We start from the raw sequence: 24,336 nt of genomic DNA, 5'->3' as shown, positions 1-24,336 counted from the left end.
TGTTATTGACTATTCTGGTGCTAAATTTTAGTATTTTTTCTCATCAACTGTCTTCTTATTTCCTCTTCCAGATGAACATGAAACATATTAATAATAATTGTTTTATTAAAGGCACTGTGTTCATGGTTTGGTACAATAACATTTTTTAAAGATTTTTGGTTAGAACTCCAGGGCAGGCACATTATTAAAAATTTTGTGATTGTTATTATAAATATTAAAAGCTATTCCAAATATTACAATTTTTTCAAATAAATTCATTACTTTTAGTAATAAATCTTATGAAGGATCATAGGTACATTAAAATTCTGAGCTACTCATATAAATGGTGAATTCTTTTTACAAGCGATAATTTGAGTTCAACGACTTGTCAATATGTAATGTGCTTGTTATGCTGAAAATTGATTTTTCTCATAACCAGCGATCATATAAGGCGTCAGAATGAAACTTAAAGGGGGATTATAAAATTCATGAAATAAGCATTGTGTGAATTTAATTTTGCATTTCAGTTCGAGGTACAGTAATGCCTAATATTACTCAGATTGCTGCTGTGCGTTTAAAGACGGGTTTTAAGTTCTCGACATATGTGAAGACAACAGTGCCAATTTCTTCCGAAGCTCAGAAAGTGATTGGCATCTCTGTTGATGATCATGGCATAATGGGTGTAAATGGTGGAAGTGTTGATAGTGTATCAATTAAAACTTCTCTACATGATTGTATGATGTGGCTTGCAAAGTTTCCCAGAGCCATTTTTGTTGCTCATAATGGGCGCATGTTTGATTTTCCGGTTTTGATTAGTGCATTGCTGAACACACACTGTTTTGAAACGTTTTGTAATTGTGTAAGCAGTTTTGTTTACTCTTTGCCGGTTTTCAAAAATCGTATCCTGGACAGTCACACAAACAGGAAGATCTAGTGAACGTGTTCTCCAGGCAACCTGCAACGCCCACAGTGCTCCTGATGATGTTGAAGCACTGGGATCTTTGCTTAAAACATGTAAAATTACTGACAATAGGGCCCACATCTTTACTGTTACTGCAATCCATAATTCAGTTTGTTTAAGTCATGAAAAGCCTTAAAGGCAAAGAACATTAGATTGTTAGACGTGCTGTTGCATAGAGCAACTCTAAAGCGACCAACAGCTGAAAACATTGCGGAATATTGACTGGCCTTGTGTCATTTGAAAGCCATATTTTCTAGTTCCGGAGAGGATGACTTTAGGGATACTTTCATTGCTAAAAACAATGAGGGACTACCAAAAGTCACAAACGCAAAAAATATTTTATCTGAAGTGGTCCCTAAAATCGGTCAGTTTTTCAGTGACGAAAAGTGACGGAACGAGATAATGTGACTTTCAAATGACACGCGGCCAGTCAAATTCACGCAATGGCTTTATACTTATACTAAATTATGTACATCTAGTTGTCATTAATCTGGCTGTTTTTATTAAAATATAAGTTGTTTATTATTGTGCTACATGTTTAAAGAAACATGATAACTTATTCATCTTTATGCTACGTAATATTGGGATAACTTTGACATTTTGTGGTGAATTGCGCCTGTATTTATATGTTGCCTTTTGACTTTAGGTGACCTTAAGATTGTACTATTATCTCGGCTATTTTCGGAGAAAACTCCGATGTATTGTCATAGCCTTTTCGTCGTCCGCCGTCCGCCGTCGTGTTAAAACCTTTACATTGACTCTACAATTACATTGCATCCACCTTCAACTTTGAAACTTCATATGTACATGCACCTTGATGAGTTCTACACGCCACACCCATTTTGGGGTCACTAAGTCAAAGGTCAAGGTCACTGTGACCTCTAATATAAAACTAACTTTGCCTCTAACATCATAGTGCTTCTACCTACAACTTTGAAACTTCATATGTACATGCACATTGATGAGATCTACATGCCACACCTATTTTGGGGTCACTAGGTCAAAGGTCAAGGTCACTGTGACCTCTAATATAAAACTTTAACTTTGCCTCTAACATCACAGTGCTTCCACCTACAACTTTGAAACTTCATATGTGCATGCACCTTGATGAGTTTTACACGCCACTCCCATTTTCGGGTCACTAGGTCAAAGGTCAAGGTCACTGTGACCTCTAATATAAAACTTTAACTTTGCCTCTAACATCATAGTGCTTCCGCCTACAACTTTGAAACTTCATATGCACATGCATATTGATGAGTTCTACACACCACACCCATTTTTTGGTCACAAGGTCAAAGGTCAAGGTCACTGTGACCTCTAATATAAAACTTCAACTTTGCCTCTAACATCACAGTACTTCCATCTACAACTTTGAATCTTCATATGTACATGCACCTTGATGTGTTCTACACGCCACACCCATTTTGGGTCACTAGGTCAAAGGTCATGTTCACTGTGACCTGTAAAAAAAAAATCTGATAAACTTTCGCAGCCGAGCGTGGCACCCATTATGCGATGCTCTTGTTAATGTATTATTATATCAATATTAATTCAAAGTAAGCTAAATTTCTTCACATATCATGGTTTATAACTGTAGCTTTTAATAAGCAACTAGAAAACCCCAAAAAAGAAGTGATATACAAATTTATACTTAAATCCATTGCGTGAAAATCAATTGTGGTAAGCATTCTCAAAGTCAAATTTCTTGAGATACGAACGGTAAAACTTCCTGAAATTCATTCAGTGTGTAGAAAATATGTTGTGTTGAATAAATTTGTACAATATATGCATTTCATCACGCTACAAGTGACATAAAACGTAATTAAAGTTTCTTGTCACTGAACCATTTGTTGTCGTTTTTGCCATTATATCCAGATAAGTGCATATATTATTGGACATCAAAGGCACAATTTTCTTTCAATGACACTTATTAATTTTGTATCTACTAAAAAAACAATTTATTTAATTGTCAAAATATATGTATATCCCATTACAAAAAAAAACTATATATTTTGGATATAGGGTAAACCAATAGAAAACGCCCAACCGAGTCAAGGGGTAGGTGTATTCAACCAAGTATAAAAAGTTAACCGGCTGGTAAAAAGTTTTTTAAATTTTGCAATTATTTGTGATGTACAATTTACTATGTGGAAGAGTGTTTCTGGAAAATTACTCATTAGGCTCCCACTACCTTAATATCTTTGTTAGAAGGTGATTTTTCAAGCGGTTCCGTAATGTAGTGGTTACACGCTGGCTTCACATGTGAGAGGTCCAAGGTTCGAGCCCCAGTAGAATCAAATTATTTTATTTGTGTTCTATGTTAACTTTTTGTTTTAATGTAGACATTTTAGTTTAAATAAATATGCTGTTATATTGTAACCATTTTTTTCTTTTATTATTCCCATGAAATATATGTGTAAGAGGGTGGGGGGGTCGCAAACACATTAAAACTTTTACATTGTTTTCATATCAATGAGTACTCAACCCCTATCGTAAATGAGCAACTTAAGAATAAGTTCAGAATCATAACCCCTTGAAGTTGAGAAAAATATGAAATTATGCTTACAAGATGAAGCAGATTTTTTAAAACCTACACAGTTCTGTTCCATTTATGAAAACTGCTAACGGATGCCAGTAAAAAAAGGAAACCAATGTAAATAAAATGAACTATGGAATATTTGTGGTTACAACACAAAATCATAGATAATGGTTATTTGGGAGTTATAACACAACATCATAGATAATGGTTATTTGGGGGTTATAACACACAGTCATAGATAATGGTTATACCAGTATCTTTATCTATTTTGTTTAAAATAATCGGCCAATATATTAATATTTACAGTAGAAATAAATCGTTCCATGTAACTTCATTGAGTGCCTTTTACACTGAAATTTCCGATGCCCTTTGATGCTTTGCATCAATACTTATCTTGTATTTTTAACTGGGATAACACATTTGTAGCGAATATGAGATCTCAGAACTTTTCTTCTAAAACAGATAAAACGATGATGAATATGAAACAACAAACTATAATAACAGTTCAGAAGAAGTGCTACAAGAAAATAAACGAAAACACAGTTTTATTCAATAGCAAATAATTTTCTGTTGTACAGGTGAAAACTATTTCTCGCGTACATGGGGAATATCGTTATTCTCTGCAGATTGGTTCTTACAACACGTTGACACCACTGGTTCTTACGACACTTTGACACAATTTTGAATCTGCAACAAAAAAGACTAAACGTGTCGGTATCGGCGTAAAATTGTTCGTATAAGCTGCATTGTATTACACAATATTTCATTGTTAGTTCCACATAAAGATTGTTCGTCAGATATACATTTAATTCATCATTCATATTCATAAGGTGGTTTAAAATTTAGTGTTAATGTTGGTAATATAGTGTAGATGTTTAAATCGTAAATATACAAGTATTAGGCTAATGTATAAATTACGTTAACGTGGGTTCGAATCATAGTTCTAAGCATAATTACCATGCATATTAGACGACTTATGTAATTCGGATAATAAGCCCTTGATAATACGCGTTTTATCTAGGTAAACAACAATCACACTACTAATGGTAATATATCATTTTCAAAGCGGAAAAACGTTTTTATGTGTTTTGAGGTCTTTGTACAGGGCATTGACAAAACGACACTTAACTTACTAATTACCAAAAATGCTCATTATTAGGGGTTCGTTTCGGTGTAATAACATGGCACAATTAGCTTCGGGCTTGTACACAAAGACCATGAACGTGCTGTTAGGAATTTTAAATGGTATCATTGGCATATCTTTCTGTGTCGCAAAGTATAAAACAGCTACTTCTTACAGACCTGGCTATACGTTGCATTTAATCGAGGCAGCCGGTAAGTGATTTTTTTTCACGTGCTTGTTTTTCTTTCACTTGTTTGGTAATAACAGTGTTGTGAGAGTCCTGTGTACAGAAATTGGATGTTGTTGTTTTTTTAATTCAAATCATAAGCATTTTATTTGTTTATGAGTTTTTTCTAGTAATGTTAATTTTAAATCTTGTTGTACATATTTAAAATGTATTCATCGAAAACATGTGTGATGCCAAGCATTTAACAGCATGTTTCTCTAAAAAAACATTATGCTACATTTACAAATCATAAAAGTTGATCCTGTATAAAACTAACATAATCATATAACGTAAGACAGTTTCCTTTTTTACAAACACAATATCTGTCAATAATATTATTTAATCAGAATAAAATGTAAGTGTTTCGCCGTGTTAAAATTAATAATAACAACGAGCTGTTTCTCAATGTACCGGTAATGACCAATGAGATGCTGTGATTTTGGTGGTAATGCACTGGCGCTCCAATCCTTTAATCTAACATAACATGTCTGCTCAGAGTTACCGACTATTTTCAATTTAACCGATGAGCAGTGTACTAGGCACTGTACAATAATGTCAATAAAATTGACCGCTTTCTGTGAAAACTATTCTTAATGCAATCATGTAAATTGTTGTCCCAGATTAGTCTGTGCAGTCCGCACAAGCCAATGTTGGACAACACTTTCCGCCTACACTGAATATATATTTATAACACACTTCCTAAAAAAGAGTATGCACGATTTTGTCAAATATTTATAAATTTTTATACAATGTGTAAATAAAAAATTATTATACATATATTTCAATATAAATTAAAATAAAAGTTAAGAAGAACATGTGTCGAAAAATGCGAAATTAGCCAGATATTTAAATCTGAAATCGAAAATGTCTGATCAGTCGAATTCGCCAGCATGTATATCATGCATGTACGATGTTTATCTAAATTTAGTTTTACGGATCATTTTAATTTCCTGCAACGATATCTATTCATACGACACACGAACACTAACTCCGATCCTAATAGAAAGACGAATGCTTCGGTTATTGTAGGAAAATATGTACGAAATATCTTCGTCACAATCGGCTCGGAGCGCCGCATTTGCTGCATTTTATGAAATTCGTCTTCAATATATAATTTTTCTTGCCTATTTTGTGTTATTGTAACGTATTTTTATCAATATATTACAATTTAACACATATACAAATCGTACAATCTGTCTTTAAAACAAAACAAAATCAAAAACAGGGGAAATCGGACTGCATTGGCTAATCTTGGATGACAATTTTCTCAGATAGCGGCTCAAATGTCAAGAAAACGACTAGCTCCCCTGTTTCGTCCACTATCCAAAGTCTCTAAACTAACTGAAGAGTCTCGTGCGGCGATAGTCTTTAAGGACAGAATTTTAGTCCGCAAGTTTAAAATAGGGATCTGATGTATGATTTCGCAAAAAAAGATTAGTGCATGCGTCAGATTATCGATCGATATATAGTAAATTCTTATATGAGTACCTACTAATCGCAGGCATTATACCCGTGGGAATTAACAGTAGAGATTAGCGAAGGATGATTGTTTGTAAACATGTCCTCTCCAAAACCTTTTGTTCCAGGTCAACGAAAACTTTTACAAAATCTAGCTACATCATTCGCATTAGGCAGAGGAGCAATGTTGTTGACTGTGGTGCTGTGTTCGAGTCTCCTTGCAGCGGTCCTCGGCGAGCCGGCCAATCAGTTCAAAGACCTTCTGCTCAACAAGCACAACGAGTTCCGAAAGATGCAGAAGGGCTCTAATATGAATAAACTGGTATATCGCAATGTTGAGGTTTCTTTTTTTGTATGTCAACTGTACCTTGGGCTGCATATTGTAAAGTTGTACTCCCAATCGTCCAGGTCAATGCCGTATGACTATGACTTTCTCTTAACTATTAAGCTAAACAATGCAGGGTTGATATTTGTGTGGTTCATTTTATGAAGTGGTTGAAAAGTTCAAATAATTATCTTTACAATACGCGAGCCTACCACATATCTTCGTTCACTGATCAATGGCTACAATAGATAAATGTAAATGTGTATAATGTGTAGTTTTATGAAGTTATGAAAGATGTACGGAGACGAGAATTATATCAAATACATGATAATGATAAACACGTGTATGCAAAAAATGAAACGTTATCAAAATGAACGTTCTATTTCAATACATTGTCAGGTATGGAGCGATACTTTGGCCCAGGAGGCCGATGCCTGGATAGCGCGTTGCAACTTCGAGCATCAGAACAAGGGCCGTGGTGAGAACCTCGCTTTCAACACGAAAGACGATGATATCGCAAACATCAATCAAGCTATGCAGGACTGGTTAGTAATTTTTTTTCAAAATCCTTTGCATTTTTTACTTGTCCTGTTTTACGCTACATATGCTTGTCGCCCCATGACGTAAGAATCTCTGTGCATGTGGTGCATATATGAGTCGAACACGTTTATGAGGCAACACGCAACAAATGTAGACAGCATGTGCGACAGGAATGTGTCATTCTTGGTGAATATTGAGAATTTTAATGAACGACGGAATAAGAAAGCTTAAAATATTGTTATTTCTGAATATCATCGTCATGAAGATCATCGGCATAAGCATCTCAAAAATAGCGTTTCTCTGTGAAAACGGAACTTAATGCATGGGCGTAAAGTGTCGTCCCAGATAAGCCTGTGCAATCCGCTCAAGCTGTTCAGGGAGAACACTTTCAGTTTTTTATTCGTTCAAAGGAATTATGTCCTTAGAGAAAATTCAGTTTAGGCGAAAAGGATCGTCCCTGAGTGCATGGATTGCACAGGCTAATTTGGAACGACACTTTACAAATATGCATTGCCCCCCATTTTACTGAGCGCGGCTTCAAATGTATTGTAATGTGTTTCAGGTACGATGAGATTAAAACGTACAACTACGCAGGCAAGAAGTGTGGAATGAGCTGTCATTATACTCAGGTACGCATATTCATGTAAATTTATGCAATATTTTTTATATTGACCAAGTACACATTTTGCCTTTGTCAACTGCCAAATAGCATTGCATAACCGCAGTCCCTTTTCTAATGATTTCTTAAGTCATGATACCAGAGTTAAATGAAGTTCTTAAATGACTTGCAAACATAACCTTGTCCATCTTTTAGCAAGCAATGCTTGTTCGGTCTGAGTATTGATTTAAACCAACGACTAATGACCTCGAGGTTGTATTCATAATCATTCGAACTCCCAGATCGGTGTTTCTTGGTTTTTGTTATAATGGGATGCATATTAATCGTTAAGTAAGTGTGTACCTTAAAATAATGTATTATTCTTTTCTGTTGCTAATCTAACGGAAAAAAATCAATCGAAAATTATACCTTTACTGACAGAGTTGTGTCTTAGTTCATGTTTCTGTTCATTATTTTTATTTTGCCTTCGGTTTGAGAGTATATTTTTACTCAATTATGTTTTAGAAACCTTTCTCAATTTGTGAATATCCTGACTATTAAATAAGAAAAAAGTAGCACGAAACAGTTAATTTCCAAATTACCGGTTTAAACCCACAGTGCATGGAAACAGCGTTCAATGCGATAATCCCAGGTTAATATTGTATGCTTAATGTCGCTCTATATGTTTAATTGTGTATTCTACAGGCAATTACTGACTTGAATTAAGTAAAAATAATTTTGGCAGTTTACAAGAGTTTCTAACCTAACACCGTTTCATGAATTTCATTTACCATATATATAATGCATGGGGCTGTATACAGCTAGTATGGAGTCAAACCCGCGAGGTAGGCTGTGCCATCAGGAAGTGTCCCTCACTGACCGCGTTCGGCAAATCAGTTAAGAACGGCTGGTATCTCGGTTGCTGGTACGACCCCAAGTGAGTATAATAGTTGTTCACGCTAAAATTCTGTAATGTGTGTTGTATCTACGATCGCAGTTAACCGATCGGTTACTCGTCACGTTAACGTCATGTGTTAATCTACCGCTGCTAAATACATATTAAACGCTTACTATAATAATAGCATTCCTTTTTTATAAATACGCACGCTATACTTATTGCAATTTTGAGTTTTGTTCTGAAAGATTTTAACGGGGAACAGACACAAAAATCCGAAACATGTTATTTTAAGTATAAATTTAACCCAATTATGCCTAGCGTATAGAAAAAAGGCCTTGTCAAACAGCGTAAACCCAGATGAGATGCCGCATAATGCGGCGTCTCATCAGGGTCTGCGCTGTTTGCTTAAAGGAATTTCTGTAAGACATACTCTAAAATAGAAATAAATATACTAGACATCCCTAATTTTTGAAATAAATTGATCCAATTTAAAAGGATGGGAGAGTCCACTAGGCTTAAAGGGGTTCATGTATATTATCGACGTCCGATTGTAGAGGAAATGACAATACCGAGTACCCGTACCTGACTGGTGCCCCCTGCTCATCCTGCCTTGAGGGCCAGACATGTGAGGATGGACTATGTGCAGGTATGTTGCAACAGCTTTCACTTTCATGTCGTCACATTTTTATTAATATACTAACTTGTATGACCGTTTTCTTCAAATATGATTTTATCAATTGAGACGTAAAATGGACTACCCATACAGGTTATTTACAGAATATTGTAAGTCCAGTTAACGCCTTTATTGTATGCATTATTTCAAGCTTTAATATAACGCATTATTCGAATTTTAGGCATTATTATTATTTTAATAAAAAAAATCGCATTATTGTTATTTTACGCATTATTCTTATATGACGCAATCTTCTCAGTTTACGCCATATTCATTATTACGCCGTATTTGCAGGCGTGGGCAAGGAAGTGTGCGAGGACAAGAAGCCCGAGTGCGTCTCGTGGGAGGCGAGCGGCTCGTGCACCTCCAACAAGGCCTACATGGTGAAGTATTGCAGGCAGGCCTGCGGCCTCTGTGAAGGTACGGATGTGATCTTTAATACTTGGAGCCTCGCTCTGCCAAAACCGGGCTTAATTCATGTGCGCAAAGTGTCGTTCCAAATTAGCCTGTGAAGTTCTCACATGCTTATCAGGGACGACACTTTCGGCTTAAACTAGATTGTCGCTAAGCAGAGACTTCATTGAAACGTTAAACAACATTTACGCGAAAAGTGTTGCCCATAATTTTATTCTATGCGGACTTTGAAGACTTTTTACGCACATGCGTACTGCCATTTGTTCACAGATCGAAACCGCTATCCTAGGGTGTGTAGTGTACAGTTTAACAAAAACGTCAAAATAAATACCTGATGTAAAGAGCTTTCTATAAAGCTTTGATCAACCAAGCTTAAAATCTTTTAAAAATACGATTGGCAAGTAATGATAAAATTTCAAGCGTCGAGTCGTACAAGGAAAGCCACGAATACTTGTATTCATTTATTTATTCATACGCATACATTAATTGAATATCAGACAGTGCAGGAAAGTATTATAAAACAGAAGTTTTTAATTGCAAAGGTGGCGCTCCGCGTGAATGCAAGGATGTGAGCCCTAAATGCGAGGTGTTCAAGAAAACATGTGAAAGTAACAAGTCCTGGATGAAGCCCAACTGTATGAAGACTTGCGGGTTTTGTACAGGTAAGTTACTATTTTTTCATATGTATGACAACGTGTTTGGTATTTAACGATTCCACATGACAAGATAAGGTTATACGCATATTTTGATAACGTGAGAAACAAATTAACAACTATTATTGAATATCGCAAATATATCAAAACGTATCAGATATACGATACCAAAACATATAAATCGTATTTATCTTATTAATCAGTCGTCACAATACACCGTTTACTAGTATATATCCTGAGCTAAATATTTTGTTATTTGAGACGCGTCATCAAAAAAGGGTTTATGCACTAAACGAACAGCGTAGCTCAAGTCTAGCCAGCGCATCCGCATATTTGTCATAGGATGAATAAATATAATTATATATTTTTAAAGTTCAATGTTATAAACCTTCTAAGTACCAAGCCATTATATTGTGTTATGCATAGTCAAGTCGTAAAAGTATCGTATTTGTAGTACATTTATTGGTTTTGTTTCACCATGAGTGTTGTAGTTCATGCGAATACCGTGTATGCGCACGAGCACGTGATTGTTAATTATTTGCGCCACAATTAAAAAAAACAGCGGCAGTCAGATAGCTAGACGCAAGTTCTATGTGCTCAACATTTGGCAGCTGTGTATACATATATCTGCAGATCAATTATATGTATATTGTCTGCTCGGGGAATAACACACATAAGCATCAGCCGTTGGTATTTATTCTCCACCCACTACTGCTGGCGAGGCCGGCGACATATTCTAATTAAGAGTACCCTATCTTCAATCAGACCACGAAACCGTGCGTGACTTCATAGCGAACAGCGTAGTTTCTTGTCAGACTACGCGATTGCGAAGCTTGTCTGGAGCTATACTGTTCGGATATGGCATACGATCCATTACCGCATGTCGCGGCTCACTTAAATTGTTGTTGTTGTTCAGAGCCCAGTTGCTCAACACCGCAACGGCCTATACATTTTCCGCTATCATATAATCTTAGGACAAACAATATTAATTTGTATTAAACATCACATATTTTAATTTTGAACTTGAATATCACGTACTATTTTAATGGTGATTCTATATGAAATATTAAATAACGTACTTTGTCGTAATATTATTGTTATTTATATCTAAAGTTAACAGGCTGTAAGCTTATCTGACCATTTAAGCTTTCAGAAAATGGATCCTGATTGTTTTTCGTGCAAGTTGTAACCATAGTTGTTACAAACTACAGTCTTATTAATGTTTGATACGTGTTAATGGAAGGAATTTAAATGCATACCATTGTGTGGGCATACGTTTATCATCTGGCTGATTTGACGTTCTGTGAAATCAAAACTCACCTCTAGGACTTGGATTGTATCGAATGTTTTTAGATGATTAAGTTTCAACCTGTCGCAGTACGGATCGATTCACTGATTTCACTTGGTTTACTTTGGACATAGTTAACTGTATATTGTGCGAGGCAACTGATGAGGATTTATTTTGTAAAACGCATCTAACGAAACCAAACCAGTTCGATTTGAATCGGTGTTCATGTCGATGGGTTGATGTCAAATTAAACGTATTTTTTTATTAATATGTTGATATGCCTTTGACTATTTATTAAGTAAAAACATTTTCGTTATATATTTCAGATGCCGGCAAACGTGAGTAGCTAAACGACATGATTACATAATAGAATTAAATATTCTTATGCAGTTCACATACAGTTCAGGCAAACACATAATGTTTTGTGTTTAATGTACATGTAATAATCAAGTTGGCTTTAGATGGGATTTGAAATGAAGCATCACTGTCTCGAAATAAAACTTCTGTAAAATGTTGCATACGTTGGCTGTTACACTGTATCTGATTGCTACGAGCATATATGACCCTTCTTACAGAATTGGTGTATAGATTTGCCTGTCCTTTGGACTTGTGCGTTTAACTCGCAAATTATTACCTTTGCAGTGATGAAACTTTTGATGAAACAAACATGTTAAAAAGCGTGTAAATTTTCACACCTAAGTATTTAGTTTCTTTGTTTTGGTATTAGTGGAGACATTGGAATCTGTATACTAGTATTACATGTCAAATTTCTAAGTAGCCTCGCTCTGTGAAAATGGAATTAGCTTGTGTAGTCCGCATAGGCTAATCAGGGACGACACCTACCACTTTTGTGGAATTGTTCCTTTAAAGAAAGTATCTTCTTACCGAACTTTTAGATAAGACGGAAAGTGTCGTATCTGACAAGTCTGTTCGGACTGCACAGTCTAATCTTGGACGACTCTTTACGCACATGAATTTAATTAGATTTGCTCCGATTGAGGCTCAAATGCATGCATACATATATGGGCCGTGTTCTGTGAAAAAGGGGTTTAATGCATGTGCGAATAGTGTCGTCCCAGATTAGCCTGTCCAGTCCGCACAGGCTAATCAAGGACGACACTTTCCGCCTAAAATAGATTTTTGCTAAGAAGATACTTTTTTTAAACAGAAAATATCATACAAGCGGAAAGTGTCGTCCCTGATTAACCTGTGCGGACTGCACAGGATAATCAGGGATGACACTCTACGCACATGCATTATGCCCAGTTTTCTCAGAACGCGACTCATATGTTCACGTGTTTCAGGGGAAGACTTCCAAGACTACAGTGACATCTACTAACGACCGCATGACTGAAGACTAGTGGTAAGATAGCGTGACTCGGGACGCTCATAGAGTACGCATGTCAAGGAACACGTGGTCAGGACCATGAGATATTTCTGGAATGTGAACCATCCTTCATCACGTATTTGTATTCCCTTAATGAACATTTCATGTTGAAGCTTTTTAATGCTTCATCGACAATATTGCTTTCGACATATTGTGCCAAAAGACTTAAATTTTACTGTATTTGATTTTCATTTCATGTGCATTTCTTGTGTTTATTGAAAAATTATCATATACCGACAAATATAAAGTGGTTGCTTCAGCAAAATACATACTTCAGCAATAATTCTTACTCGACACGATTCGATATTCATATTTAAACAAGATATGTGTTTGTCGGAAACACAATGTCCTCTTCTGCGCCGCTTTGAAGCTATATATTTGACATTTGACCTTGAAGGATGACCTTGACCTTTCACCACTCAAAATGTGCAGCTCCATGAGATACATGTACACATGTATGCCAAATATGAAGTTGCTATCTTCAATATTGCCAAAGTTATAGCAAAATGTTAAAGTTGGGGCAAACAAACACACCAACAGACAGGGCAAAAACAATATATCCCCCACTATAGTGGGCAGGGGACATAAAAACTGCATACATTCATACCCTACTACGTGAATGTACTATTTCTGTAAAAGCACATAATGGATGGAAGCGGGGAAAATTCAATAAATATCAATAATATCTGGAAGAATGACTTCTGGCTACAATATGCCCCTGTTTTATTGCACATAGCTTCTGTTATAGTCTAGAAGCAATCACAAAACCCTATTTTACAAACATTAGGTTGACAACTGTATAATTGATACTTAAATTGTTTTTCTACATCCTTGTTAGTATCTGCCGCCAGAAACTGCTGCTGGAAATTTTGCATCCGTTAGCAGGAATCTGCATCCAATGCTGTGACTGTTTCTTTTCTTAGAAATATTGATACAATACGACTGATACTTGAAATCGGTCTGTCTGAAGATTAGAGGGTTTTATTTTGAAATTTATGTGAATTATACCAGGGCTATTTAACCGCTTTCCAAAACAAACCATTTAAGTTGCGTGTGTGTCGTATGAACCCTTCCACACACAATATCCGATATCAACTTTAAGCGATTATCACAAACGTAATTGCACATTTTGTAACAAATCTAAAATAACTGGATACATATTTTCAAAGTTAATCTTAAACAGGTAATTCAAAATATGTATAGTAAAGACAAAACTACCAATTTAAAATGATAATATCTAGAAGGTTTTGGCACTAGCTGAACGGCTTTCATATAAAACCTTAAACATGTTCTTTTTTTAAAGCGAGATTATACGTTTTTTATACGTGTTAAATTTAAATATATTGATAAAATATGTTACAATAACACAAAATGGGCAAGAAAATTGTTACATTGAAGACGAATTTCATAAAATGCAGAAAAGACAAATTAGCGTCCCGAGCCGATTGTGACGACTATATTTCGTACATATTTTCCGACAATAACCGAAACATTCGTCTTTTATTAGGATTAGAGTTAGTGTTCGTGTGTCGTATGAATATATATCGTTGCAGGAATTTTAAATGAACCGTTAAACTAAATTTAGATTGACATCGTACATGCATGATTTACATGCTGGCGAATTCGACTGTACAGACATGTTCGATGTCAGAATTAAATATCTGGCTTATTTTGCATTTTTCGACACATGTTATTCTTAACTTTTATTTTAATTTATATTGGAAAATATGTATAATACGTTTTTTTTACACATTGTATATAAATTCATAAATATTTGACAAAATTGCATAATCTCGATTCAAATCGGCTAAACTCATTGGTGCGAGCAGCGAACGACAACTGGATGGGATAGGATACCACAACAGAAACTGCAGTGATTACGTATAGACAATAAAAGAGATATGCAATCCATAACGAATACGTGAACTGTCGGAAAACATGGGCTTTGTCAAATGGGGAGTTTAGGATATTATTTATACACTTTATAACATGTTTTCTATATTTTCAAAACGGTATATGTTTGCATTCAGCGCCCGGTTACAAACACGCCCGATTACGCTAAATAAGGAATCTAATCGATTTGGCTTAACTGATAACGAAAACAGATTATGCCCATGCATGTTTCCACTGGTTTATTACGTTAGGATGCAATGACTGCTTGCACGAAATACACCAACACACCAAAAAATGTTAATCGAGTTAAGAAAGCAGGTCTTGTTTACCCCGGTATTGTCGGTGTACTTAATTAGATGGTGAAAGTATGTTTTGAAAATATTCGTTTAAAACTGGTAAATAAACTACTTTAATTAAAGTTTCTAGGATGCTAGTTAACGTGTTCGATATACGATTGATGCCTTTTGTAGGTGAATACATCCAACTAACAAAATATGCTTTATGAGGCTTTATTTAGTGAATAAACCACCGTTTTAACTTAATTTTAGTCACGAGTTTGACATAAAAAAATGAACGCATGCTCTATTCAGGATGGCACTCTCACGACGTCAAACCGGAAGTTGCTACGTGGTGGTCGCTCCTATTCACAGAAGCCGCAGGTGTCACGGCAATTGGCAAGCATCCACATTGTGTTGCGCTTGCACGAGCTTCGAAATCTGCCGCAGTCGGGGTAGACATCCGTGCAGTCTTGTTAAAAATATCACATATTTTATTGATAACAATCTACAATAAATAAGTATCAACAAATGCAACGAGGGCAGTTCAAATTATCTCAATAATTATCTCAGAAACAAGTCATGTTTTAACTCTTTACAATATGGAAAATTTATCAACAAAACGGAATTAACTTAACGCCATGAACTTCTTTAGACGACATCAACACTTACAAAGAAAATGTAAATGTACATGAGTCGCATTCGTAGAAAACTGCTCATAATGCATGTGCGTTAAGTGTCGTCCCAGATTAGCCTTTGAAATCCGCACGGGCTAATCAGGGACGACACTTTCCGCCTAAATTGGATTTTTGCTAATAAGAGAATTTATTTAACGAGAAATGTCATAAAAGCGAAAAGCGTCGTCCCTGATTAGCCTGTGCGAACTGCACAGGCTAATCTGGGACGACACTTTACGCACATGCATTATGCCCAGTTTTCTCAGAACACGACTCATTTCATTGAGAACCGCTAGATGGGAAACCATTCATTCTATTCATTTGGTAATGATTGCACGGAGAATGTTATTAACTGTTTTTACTTTGTGGTGCGTTCATTTGACATTTCGAACAATGCGGCTAAAAAAAGAAAACGAGACGTATTTTGAATGTCTCTATAGTGAATACCATGCTTACTTCGTATCGTCGTTAACATTTCAGTCACACGAAAAAACGAGAGCTTCGGTTTAAAAAAAGAGACTCGTATTGAATAAACAAAACATTTTTTGTTTAAAATACAATAATCAGAGGGTCCAAACCAGGCTGAAAAGTAATATTATTCTTTCAAAACAACATACCACTTCAAATATAATTATTTGTACGGACTTGCTTTTTATTATGTACGTTCAATGTGTGTATCTTCTGATCAGACGAGGGTTCCAAACGTTGCGGATATTCAGATCAGACTATTGGTTTACAGATGACCAGATTAGAGAGGGCAAGATGTTTAAATGGGCCGTGCTCTGTGAAAAGAGGATTTAATGGATGTGCGTAGTGTCATCCCAAATTAGCCTGTGCAGTCCGCAGGGACGACACTTTCCGCTTTTATGATATTTTTTGTTCAAAGAAAGTCTCTTCTTAGCAAAAATCTAGTTTAGACGGAAAGTGTCGTCCCTGATTAGCCTGTGCGGACGGCAAAGGCTAATCTGGGATGACACTTTACGCACATGCATTAAACCCCTTTTTCACAGAGCACGGCTTAAATTAACATTGCCCATGTACATGTTATTCAACGAGATTAAGTGCTGATTACACGCATGCTTACTTTTATTAGGCTTCAGTCATACAGTCCCTTATTTCAGCTGGATTTCTAGAGACGAACTCTTGAATCGACTATTTCAAAACTAAAGTTTAGAATAATAGTTCGGCAGTTAATATATTTGTTTTGAAACGCTGTCGGACAGAGAGGTGCAGCACAAATCGGGAACATGACAATAAATCTGTATTGATGCCGGTCCTATAAAGATTACTCAACTAAAAAAGCATCAGTGATCTTATGTTCAAATGAAAATCCTCACTAAATATTAATATACCATATACAGAGGGGGTAATCACGTGATAGTCAAGATGGCGACGTCCATACCGAGACAGTTATTTTTCGCCGTTTTATACCCTTTATTACTTATGTTTATTTTCCAAATGACGCTCACTTTCCAGCCATATCAGTTAAAAGGTGATGAGCGTTTATTTCGTATTTAAATTCGCTATATATCTCGACTTTACTCGGTGCAAATTTTCTTAGTGGAGCCCTAATTAGGTCATCCCGCTAAGAAATTTTGCACCGTGTAATGTCGAGATATAGAGCAAATATTACTAAGAAATAAAAGTCAGTAACTTTCTTTCTAATATGGCTGGAAAGTGAGCGGAATGAAACAAAAAATACAAGTAATAAAGGGTATAAAACGACGAAAAATACCTGCCTCGGCATGGACGTCGCCATCTTGTTTGTCACGTGATTACCCCCTCTGATATAGTTGACCGGAAGACATTTTACCTTTATTAGACTCATTTTCGGATCGCAGCAGTGCAATCAGCTCTTTCTCGTCACGTGTGTAACCTTGATTGTTCTCACTAGTAACTGAACAAATATTCAAGTAAATATTAAACAGGGCAACCGTACAGGCACACGTGTATGCAACATTGTGTGAAAATACTTAAATAAAAACATGAACAGCGAAAAACATGCATTTTGTTGTTGTAAATGGCCATTTTGTTCATAATGTATGTATAACACTATTTTTGTTGTTTATATTAAGCACACGGAAACGTGTATTACGTTAAAATGACACGTATAACATGAGTACTTTATATAAAAATAAGTGTTTCCACACTAAATACCATACCGATTACTTCTGTTTCATTTACTTCTGACTCTCCTTCGTTACTGTTGTCTTCCCATCTAGGAAACAACAACAACAATAACATGATTTTTGGGACAAAAGTTTGCAGGTAGGGTTTGTTATTATGTACCTGTTATTCAATAATTTTGATTGATTTAAATATGAAGGACATTTGTGGATGCGTGCAAGAGGACATTTGTGGATGCCTGCAAGAGGACATTTGTGGATGCGTGCAAGAGGACATTTGTGGATGCGTGCAAGAGGACATTTGTGGATGCGTGCAAGAGACGATGCATCTTAGATTACTGAGAACTAATTGATGTTCAATCGTCTAAGTGTCACCCACCGATGAATCATAAAAACAGATTAACAAATCCCCATGTCAGTAAGAAGGTGTTAAAGGACGTGAGTAATTGCAAAACAAGATAAATGTTTTAATTATAAACATAAGCGAAAGTATACGTCATCATGCTATAGGTGACGTCATCATAGCACTAACCTTGGATCATAGAAGCAGCTCACGTACCACTGGTTCCGTAACACTTGACCGAACGCGTAGAAAGAAGGGCATCTTCGGACTGCGCACCCAATCTGCCGAGTCTGTCCCCAACCCAGCTATGACGTGAAAGAACAATGTTTACATTAGATGACTGAAAACCAGTGAACTAAATCTTTATATCACACATTGAGAACATGTTGAATTAACGTTATACATGTATATATTGTTGTGTTGTTAATAACTCTGAATAGAGGAAAGCTTATATTTTCATGAGCGCCTTATACCCCTCATAACGAACGTTTTAGCTTATAAATAGTGAGAAAGAATGTTGTTTAACCTTTGCTACTTTTTCGCATCCTCATGAACACAATTCTAAAGAGTCGTTTGCTATGCATGCATTTACCACGAAACATATATTATAAAAGTGTAGTGTTCTTTTAACATAACAGTAATTTTGAGCGTGAATTGGTATGTATATTATTGTCATATTCGAAACCAGCTGTAACTTTATCCAGATTTCTACATCCGAGTAGCGCAAACCGTAACCGCAAAAACAAACAACACTTAAAGTCATTATCACAAGATAATAAATTATTCCTTTTTGAAATAACATCTGATTGTACGAATGAAAGTTAATTTTACTAAATACTGTTTCGAGTGTGAAAACAGTTCCACAATTTTCTTACATTCGAAAGTTTTTAGTGCGAATAAAATTCATTTTTTTAAATCTTATATTTCATTATTGTATCTTTGACTTATTAGATGCATACACGTGCTATTTTCAAAATATTATTTACATAAACAATTCGTAGGTAAGTAAAGCTAGCGGTGGCGATTCTGCATTGTATGTGTGCGAGTACCGGTGGGTTGTGAACATGTAAACAATATTGTATACATGTAGTAAAATAGCATTCCGGTAAAAAATATCGTATAGTAATATAGAAAGCCGCTTCCTTTCAGAACATTTTCTACCGATCGATTTCTTGCAGACGCTGTTCATGCTGTTAGGGAATAGGAATTTCGGAAACGTGGAATATGTTTATTTGATTTCGCAATTTTACGTTCGATTGTTTTGTATGCGAATGTCACGGTCTGAACTTAGTCACGTTAGGGGAGAAGTTGTGTGGTGGTCCGGTAAGCTCAGTTGGGAGAGCACTCGCGAAAGCAATGTGTTCCGGGTTCGAGTCCCGGACTGGCCGCACAATTTTCTCACCCTGTGACATTCGGCGACAAACGTTACAGGTCACTCTGGAAAATTTTATAACGCAGTGAATATCACACAAGACCATGGCAGCGTCTAGCTCGTTCGTAACATATTCAAACTGGCGAATTCGTGGCAAAACGTGCACGAGGAAACCGGTATTGGACAGTGATGGGCTATTGTCGATGTAGTGAAATTAATAAAACGGGCTTAACAACACATAGACAACAGATACATACGAATTTGTCCTGTGACACGGATTTGCGATTTGCGCATAATCAGGTTATAGGTTTATCCGGATCCTCCTGTCTTTAAAACCCCCCATATAATATGCATGCACAAGGAATGCTGACCCATGTTATCAACCAATTTTAGTTGCATTCAAAAATAACAGTTGTTTCGACGTTTATTTTTAAATTATTTTTAAAAGAGTATTTTATGTTTGCAACCATAGATTTGTGTTTTATAGAGCTTTATCAGATTACGGAGTAGATAAATCTATTAGGACAAAATATGAAACGCATGCCATACGGTCATTGCGAAATTCTAGTTTCCGCCGATGTGTATACGCACATCTACTTAAACTGAAATAATATTGAAGCAACAAGTAAAACAATAATAAAAGCATAATAAGGTTATATAGCATTCATCACAATTAGAATTGAATGGATTTTTTAACCAAACCAACCTTCTGACCGAAATAACTTCCGGACTCCCCATCGCCGTAGTTGAACGAGTTCCGCTCCTCCGTCCAGTCCCGGAAGGCGCGCTCCACGTACCGCTGATCGTCTGCCTCGGCGTCGGAGTAGAAGGCGATGTTGACGCCTCTTGACGGGTGTTGGTTGTCGAAGCTACAGGAGGACATCCAGCGGCTTGCAAAAGTTGCCATACGGTCGCTCCATATCTAGTTCGTTCCGTGGATTATTAAAGTAACATTACTACTCAATTCAACGAAATTTTCGTACAAATTTTCGTAAAATAAACCTTACCAATTAAAAATCGGTGTACCTTATAGCAATTGACGAAATTTCAACGCCAGATGTGGTCTGATATAATAGATGTTTTTGTAGATACAAATTGCTCGTTTCTATTATTGTTTTGCATATTTAATTCCATTTTAATTTCCCGCAACGATATCTATTCATACGAAACACATGAACACTATGCTGTTCGTGTGTCGTATGAATAGAGATATTCGCGGGAAATTAAAATGGAATTAATTGTGTCACAAATAAATAAAAACGAGCATTTTATATCTACAAAAATCTATGTAATTATACCATATCTAGCGTTGAAATTGTGGCTATTGCTATAAGGAACACTGATTGTTTAGGTGTTAACTTTATTTTACGAAATACTTCACGAAATTTTCGTTGATTTTGAGCGTTATAGAAACTTTACTAGTAGAAATCTATGTCTAATTTCAATTTGAATTACATAGCTTTAACGTCAAAGATTCATATGCAGCAGAGAACATAATTCAAACAGTAATAAAAACAAAGTATATCGGGGGAGCCGATTTACAAAATGATGATTTTTTCCGAGAATTTTATCTCGCAAGCATTTGATGAACACGATGTTGAACTGATTTATTTCTAAAATTGTTTTCGTAGAGAAACACACTTTTCATCATGTTAAAATATTAAATTGACTGGTTTTGAGTGTCTACAGGTGTGCACCATACGGTTACAATTTACGATGCTAGATACATCATTCAGAATTTTTTCTTAAGATTTTGGCCTGAACCCGCTTATTTGTATAAGTAAAAACACAAACTTTGTTGTTAAACTATCCTTTAATCTTCAATTTAAAAGTCCGAGCAAAAGTGAAATACAGATCTCATTTGAATAACAAAATATGTCTCCATTCAGTTCGGAATCAAAATTATAAAAAATATATCGTTTGTTATCGATAAACAAACAACGCTTCTTTTATTTGTGATATTTGTTATAATATACTAAATGGTCTAACACATTGTGGTATAATTCCCACGCATCGCAAATTCGATTCTTCACTTGTTACAGTATCAAACACCTTTTTTTACAATAATTGGGCCATGTTTTGTGAAAGGGGGTTTATTGCATGTGCGTAGAGTGTCATCCCTGATAAACCTGTGCAGTCCGCATATTTAATACAACACAAGCGGAGAGATTTACCCTGATTAGCCTGTGCGGACTGCACCGGCCAATCTGGGACGACACTTTACGCACACGCATTTAACCCCTTTTTCACAGAGCAACGCCCTTATTATGTTATTATGAGAAGAATACCAAATCGTTTTTGGATCCCGTGGACTTCCTGTACTCGTTGTGACGCTGCAGAACGTATTCCCGGAAGCGGAACTGTGCATAACCACTCGCTAGTGCGCACGCGCACATACAGACGAACAGAAGGCTTGAGTATTGCATTTCTTAATAAGATAATCTGAAGAAAGTACATATGTATTTGTATATTAACTACTGGAAGTTTTCAATTATTACATCTATAATATAGACGTATTAAATACTTGTGTTTAACATTTTTCTGTGTCATGATTCTTTCGAGGTTACCAATAATGCTTCAGGCGAAGACTTTTAAAGATATTCAAATAAATATTATCGGCATACTCTTCGCCAAACCAGTCAGAAAGTCAGACACATCTAACAACAAAAAATGAACGTGTTTGGTAACCATTATGGCACTGGCAGACACACTATATTATAAAAAATTGACAAGTTCATTTGTTAAAAGCATACATGAATGACAGATTTACGGGTTGTCTGACAAGATTCCAGCCAAATAAGACTTTGTGCCTGACAGAGGTTTCGCGGTAAACGTAAAATACTACCCTGTTAAACATTAAATATCAACATGCTTTTTATGTCTTAGATTTTACATAGTTATTGACTAATTTCGAATGCGTAGGATGATAATACATTCATGTATTTGCAATTCTATATTAGAACATCCATCGAAAGTTTATAAATTAATGTCAAGATTCATGTATGTAGCAGCAGGAAATAAAAAACCTAAGAACTGCTGGAAATACAAATACGGGAAAAGTATTCCATAAACGTTGCAGACCTTTTTAATTAAGACATTTTATAACAAATAACGAAAAAATAGTTTAGTTTAATTCACATAAGTATCTAACTGCAATGGAAAAAAAAAATCATTTTATTTAAAAATTAAAATAAGTGTAGTTCTACTTACTTCAATGCGCCTTCCCTGCTCACACAAATATTCAACTATGCTGAAATACTTGTATCTTATATTTCGTACAATTGATATATGTATGAAACGTGTACAGCATCGCTTGGCCAAAATCGGCTTAAGGTTGATCTTTGCAATAATACACAAACCACTTTCAAGTTTCGGGCCTAAATGTATCACAATGTATAAAGTTATAATTAACATTTAGCTAACTTCTTGACATTTTATAAAGCGCAGGTTTACTTTGTTGTTTTATTTATTTCTTACGTAAGTTCTTGGTTCTTAAAGGCTGCAGAATTATTCATTATATGATATTCCATTTCGCGTGACATTTAGTTTAATCCTTGAACGCGCATATTTTTTGCTTTCGAATGCGAAAAAAATAATATGATTATAGGTGCTACCTAATTTACGGGCAAAAGCTTTTTAAGTTTTTTTGATAACCATGTATTTTTAATAAATATATGGACATGATTGTGTTCAAAATATGATAATTGTTGCAATAATTGAGTAATGCATCAAAAAATCAATCTTAAAACGAGTTACATGTTCCAAGCTTAAAGATCTAGCATCTTATATTTTTTTTTGTTTTCTAGCCACAGGAATTTATAGCTGGTTCGGTGTCTGTGGTATAGTGGATGGGGTATCTGCTAACTGGCTTAGTCACTGGGAGGTCTCTGTATTGATCCTTTAAGTGGGAGCATTCTTTAGATAACCCTAAAGACATACTTTGGCGTACCATTTGGGTTGAAAGTCAAGAAGACCTACACGTTAAAAAGAGAAATGTACGGCGAAGTACAATAATTGTACGTCGACATGAATTTAAAATACACTTCGAAGTATATATTTGTACGTCAAAGTACAATTTGTACTTCGACATACATGTTTGTAGTTCTACGTACACATTTTCTGAACAGCCAATCAAAACACTAGTCTTTTGAGCCGCTTTTCCTTCAGATTTATTCATAATAAATGTTTAAAATCTCTTTTTTAGTTGAGGACAAAATGAATCAAAATATCAGAATGGCAAAAAAACAACACAGAAGTTTCAAGTATTTAATGCATTGAAATAGATTATATACAAATTTGAAGAAGATTCAATTGTTACCTTTTAAAATTAAAATTATTCAGGATATTGTGTGTATGAAATGATCATGCGGGGCGGAGTATCACGACCGTCCAGCGCATTACTGTGTAGGAAATTCCCAACGGTAACCAGTTACCAAGCATTAATGGGATAAATAATGTATTATAAACTCCCCGTTGGTCGTATTTTGTGATAACCATAACTAGCATAAGTCAGAGGTTAATTCCGCCACGCCAGGTCAATAAATACGCACAATATCTATGAGTTAGCGGTCGATAGTCGCATAATTTC

The 24,336-nt window shown here is 35.6% G+C and overlaps 2 protein-coding genes across 2 annotated transcripts; one reads left to right on the top strand and one right to left on the bottom strand.

Annotated features, from left to right (window-relative positions):
* Positions 1-6,419: 6,419 nt before the first annotated feature.
* Positions 6,420-13,232, top strand: LOC127843087 (peptidase inhibitor 15-like). The gene is made up of 9 exons (XM_052372904.1): positions 6,420-6,608; positions 7,011-7,156; positions 7,714-7,780; positions 8,571-8,686; positions 9,202-9,293; positions 9,615-9,740; positions 10,277-10,396; positions 12,002-12,013; positions 12,980-13,232. Exons 1-9 carry the CDS (start codon positions 6,471-6,473, stop codon positions 13,012-13,014), a joined length of 852 nt encoding a protein of 283 aa, XP_052228864.1. The 5' UTR covers positions 6,420-6,470; the 3' UTR covers positions 13,015-13,232.
* A 4,799-nt stretch (positions 13,233-18,031) lies between these two features.
* Positions 18,032-22,189, bottom strand: LOC127840412 (uncharacterized). The gene is made up of 4 exons (XM_052368826.1): positions 22,037-22,189; positions 20,455-20,670; positions 18,566-18,681; positions 18,032-18,125 (listed from the first exon to the last, which is right to left on the bottom strand). Exons 1-4 carry the CDS (start codon positions 22,172-22,174, stop codon positions 18,032-18,034), a joined length of 564 nt encoding a protein of 187 aa, XP_052224786.1. The 5' UTR covers positions 22,175-22,189.
* Between the last annotated feature and the right edge of the window lie 2,147 nt (positions 22,190-24,336).

Source organism: Dreissena polymorpha, chromosome 8 (genome assembly GCF_020536995.1).
Source record: "Dreissena polymorpha isolate Duluth1 chromosome 8, UMN_Dpol_1.0, whole genome shotgun sequence".
In the NCBI taxonomy this organism is placed as follows: Eukaryota; Metazoa; Mollusca; class Bivalvia; order Myida; family Dreissenidae; genus Dreissena; species Dreissena polymorpha.
The sequence above is the reverse complement of the archived record's forward strand: the minus strand, read 5'-3'. Positions and strand labels throughout refer to the sequence as shown.

Excerpts from the sequence above, each read along its gene's own strand:
- LOC127840412 (XM_052368826.1), bottom strand. The coding sequence starts at position 22,174 with ATGCAATACTCAAGCCTTCTGTTCGTCTGTATGTGCGCGTGCGCACTA. Across the intron at positions 18,682-20,454 it reads GAAGTTATTTCGGTCAGAAG|CTGGGTTGGGGACAGACTCG; the intron begins GTTGGTTTGGTT and ends TTCACGTCATAG. Across the intron at positions 18,126-18,565 it reads AGCTGCTTCTATGATCCAAG|ATGGGAAGACAACAGTAACG; the intron begins GTTAGTGCTATG and ends GTTGTTTCCTAG.
- LOC127843087 (XM_052372904.1), top strand. The coding sequence starts at position 6,471 with ATGTTGTTGACTGTGGTGCTGTGTTCGAGTCTCCTTGCAGCGGTCCTC. Across the intron at positions 6,609-7,010 it reads GCTCTAATATGAATAAACTG|GTATGGAGCGATACTTTGGC; the intron begins GTATATCGCAAT and ends ATACATTGTCAG. Across the intron at positions 7,157-7,713 it reads AATCAAGCTATGCAGGACTG|GTACGATGAGATTAAAACGT; the intron begins GTTAGTAATTTT and ends AATGTGTTTCAG.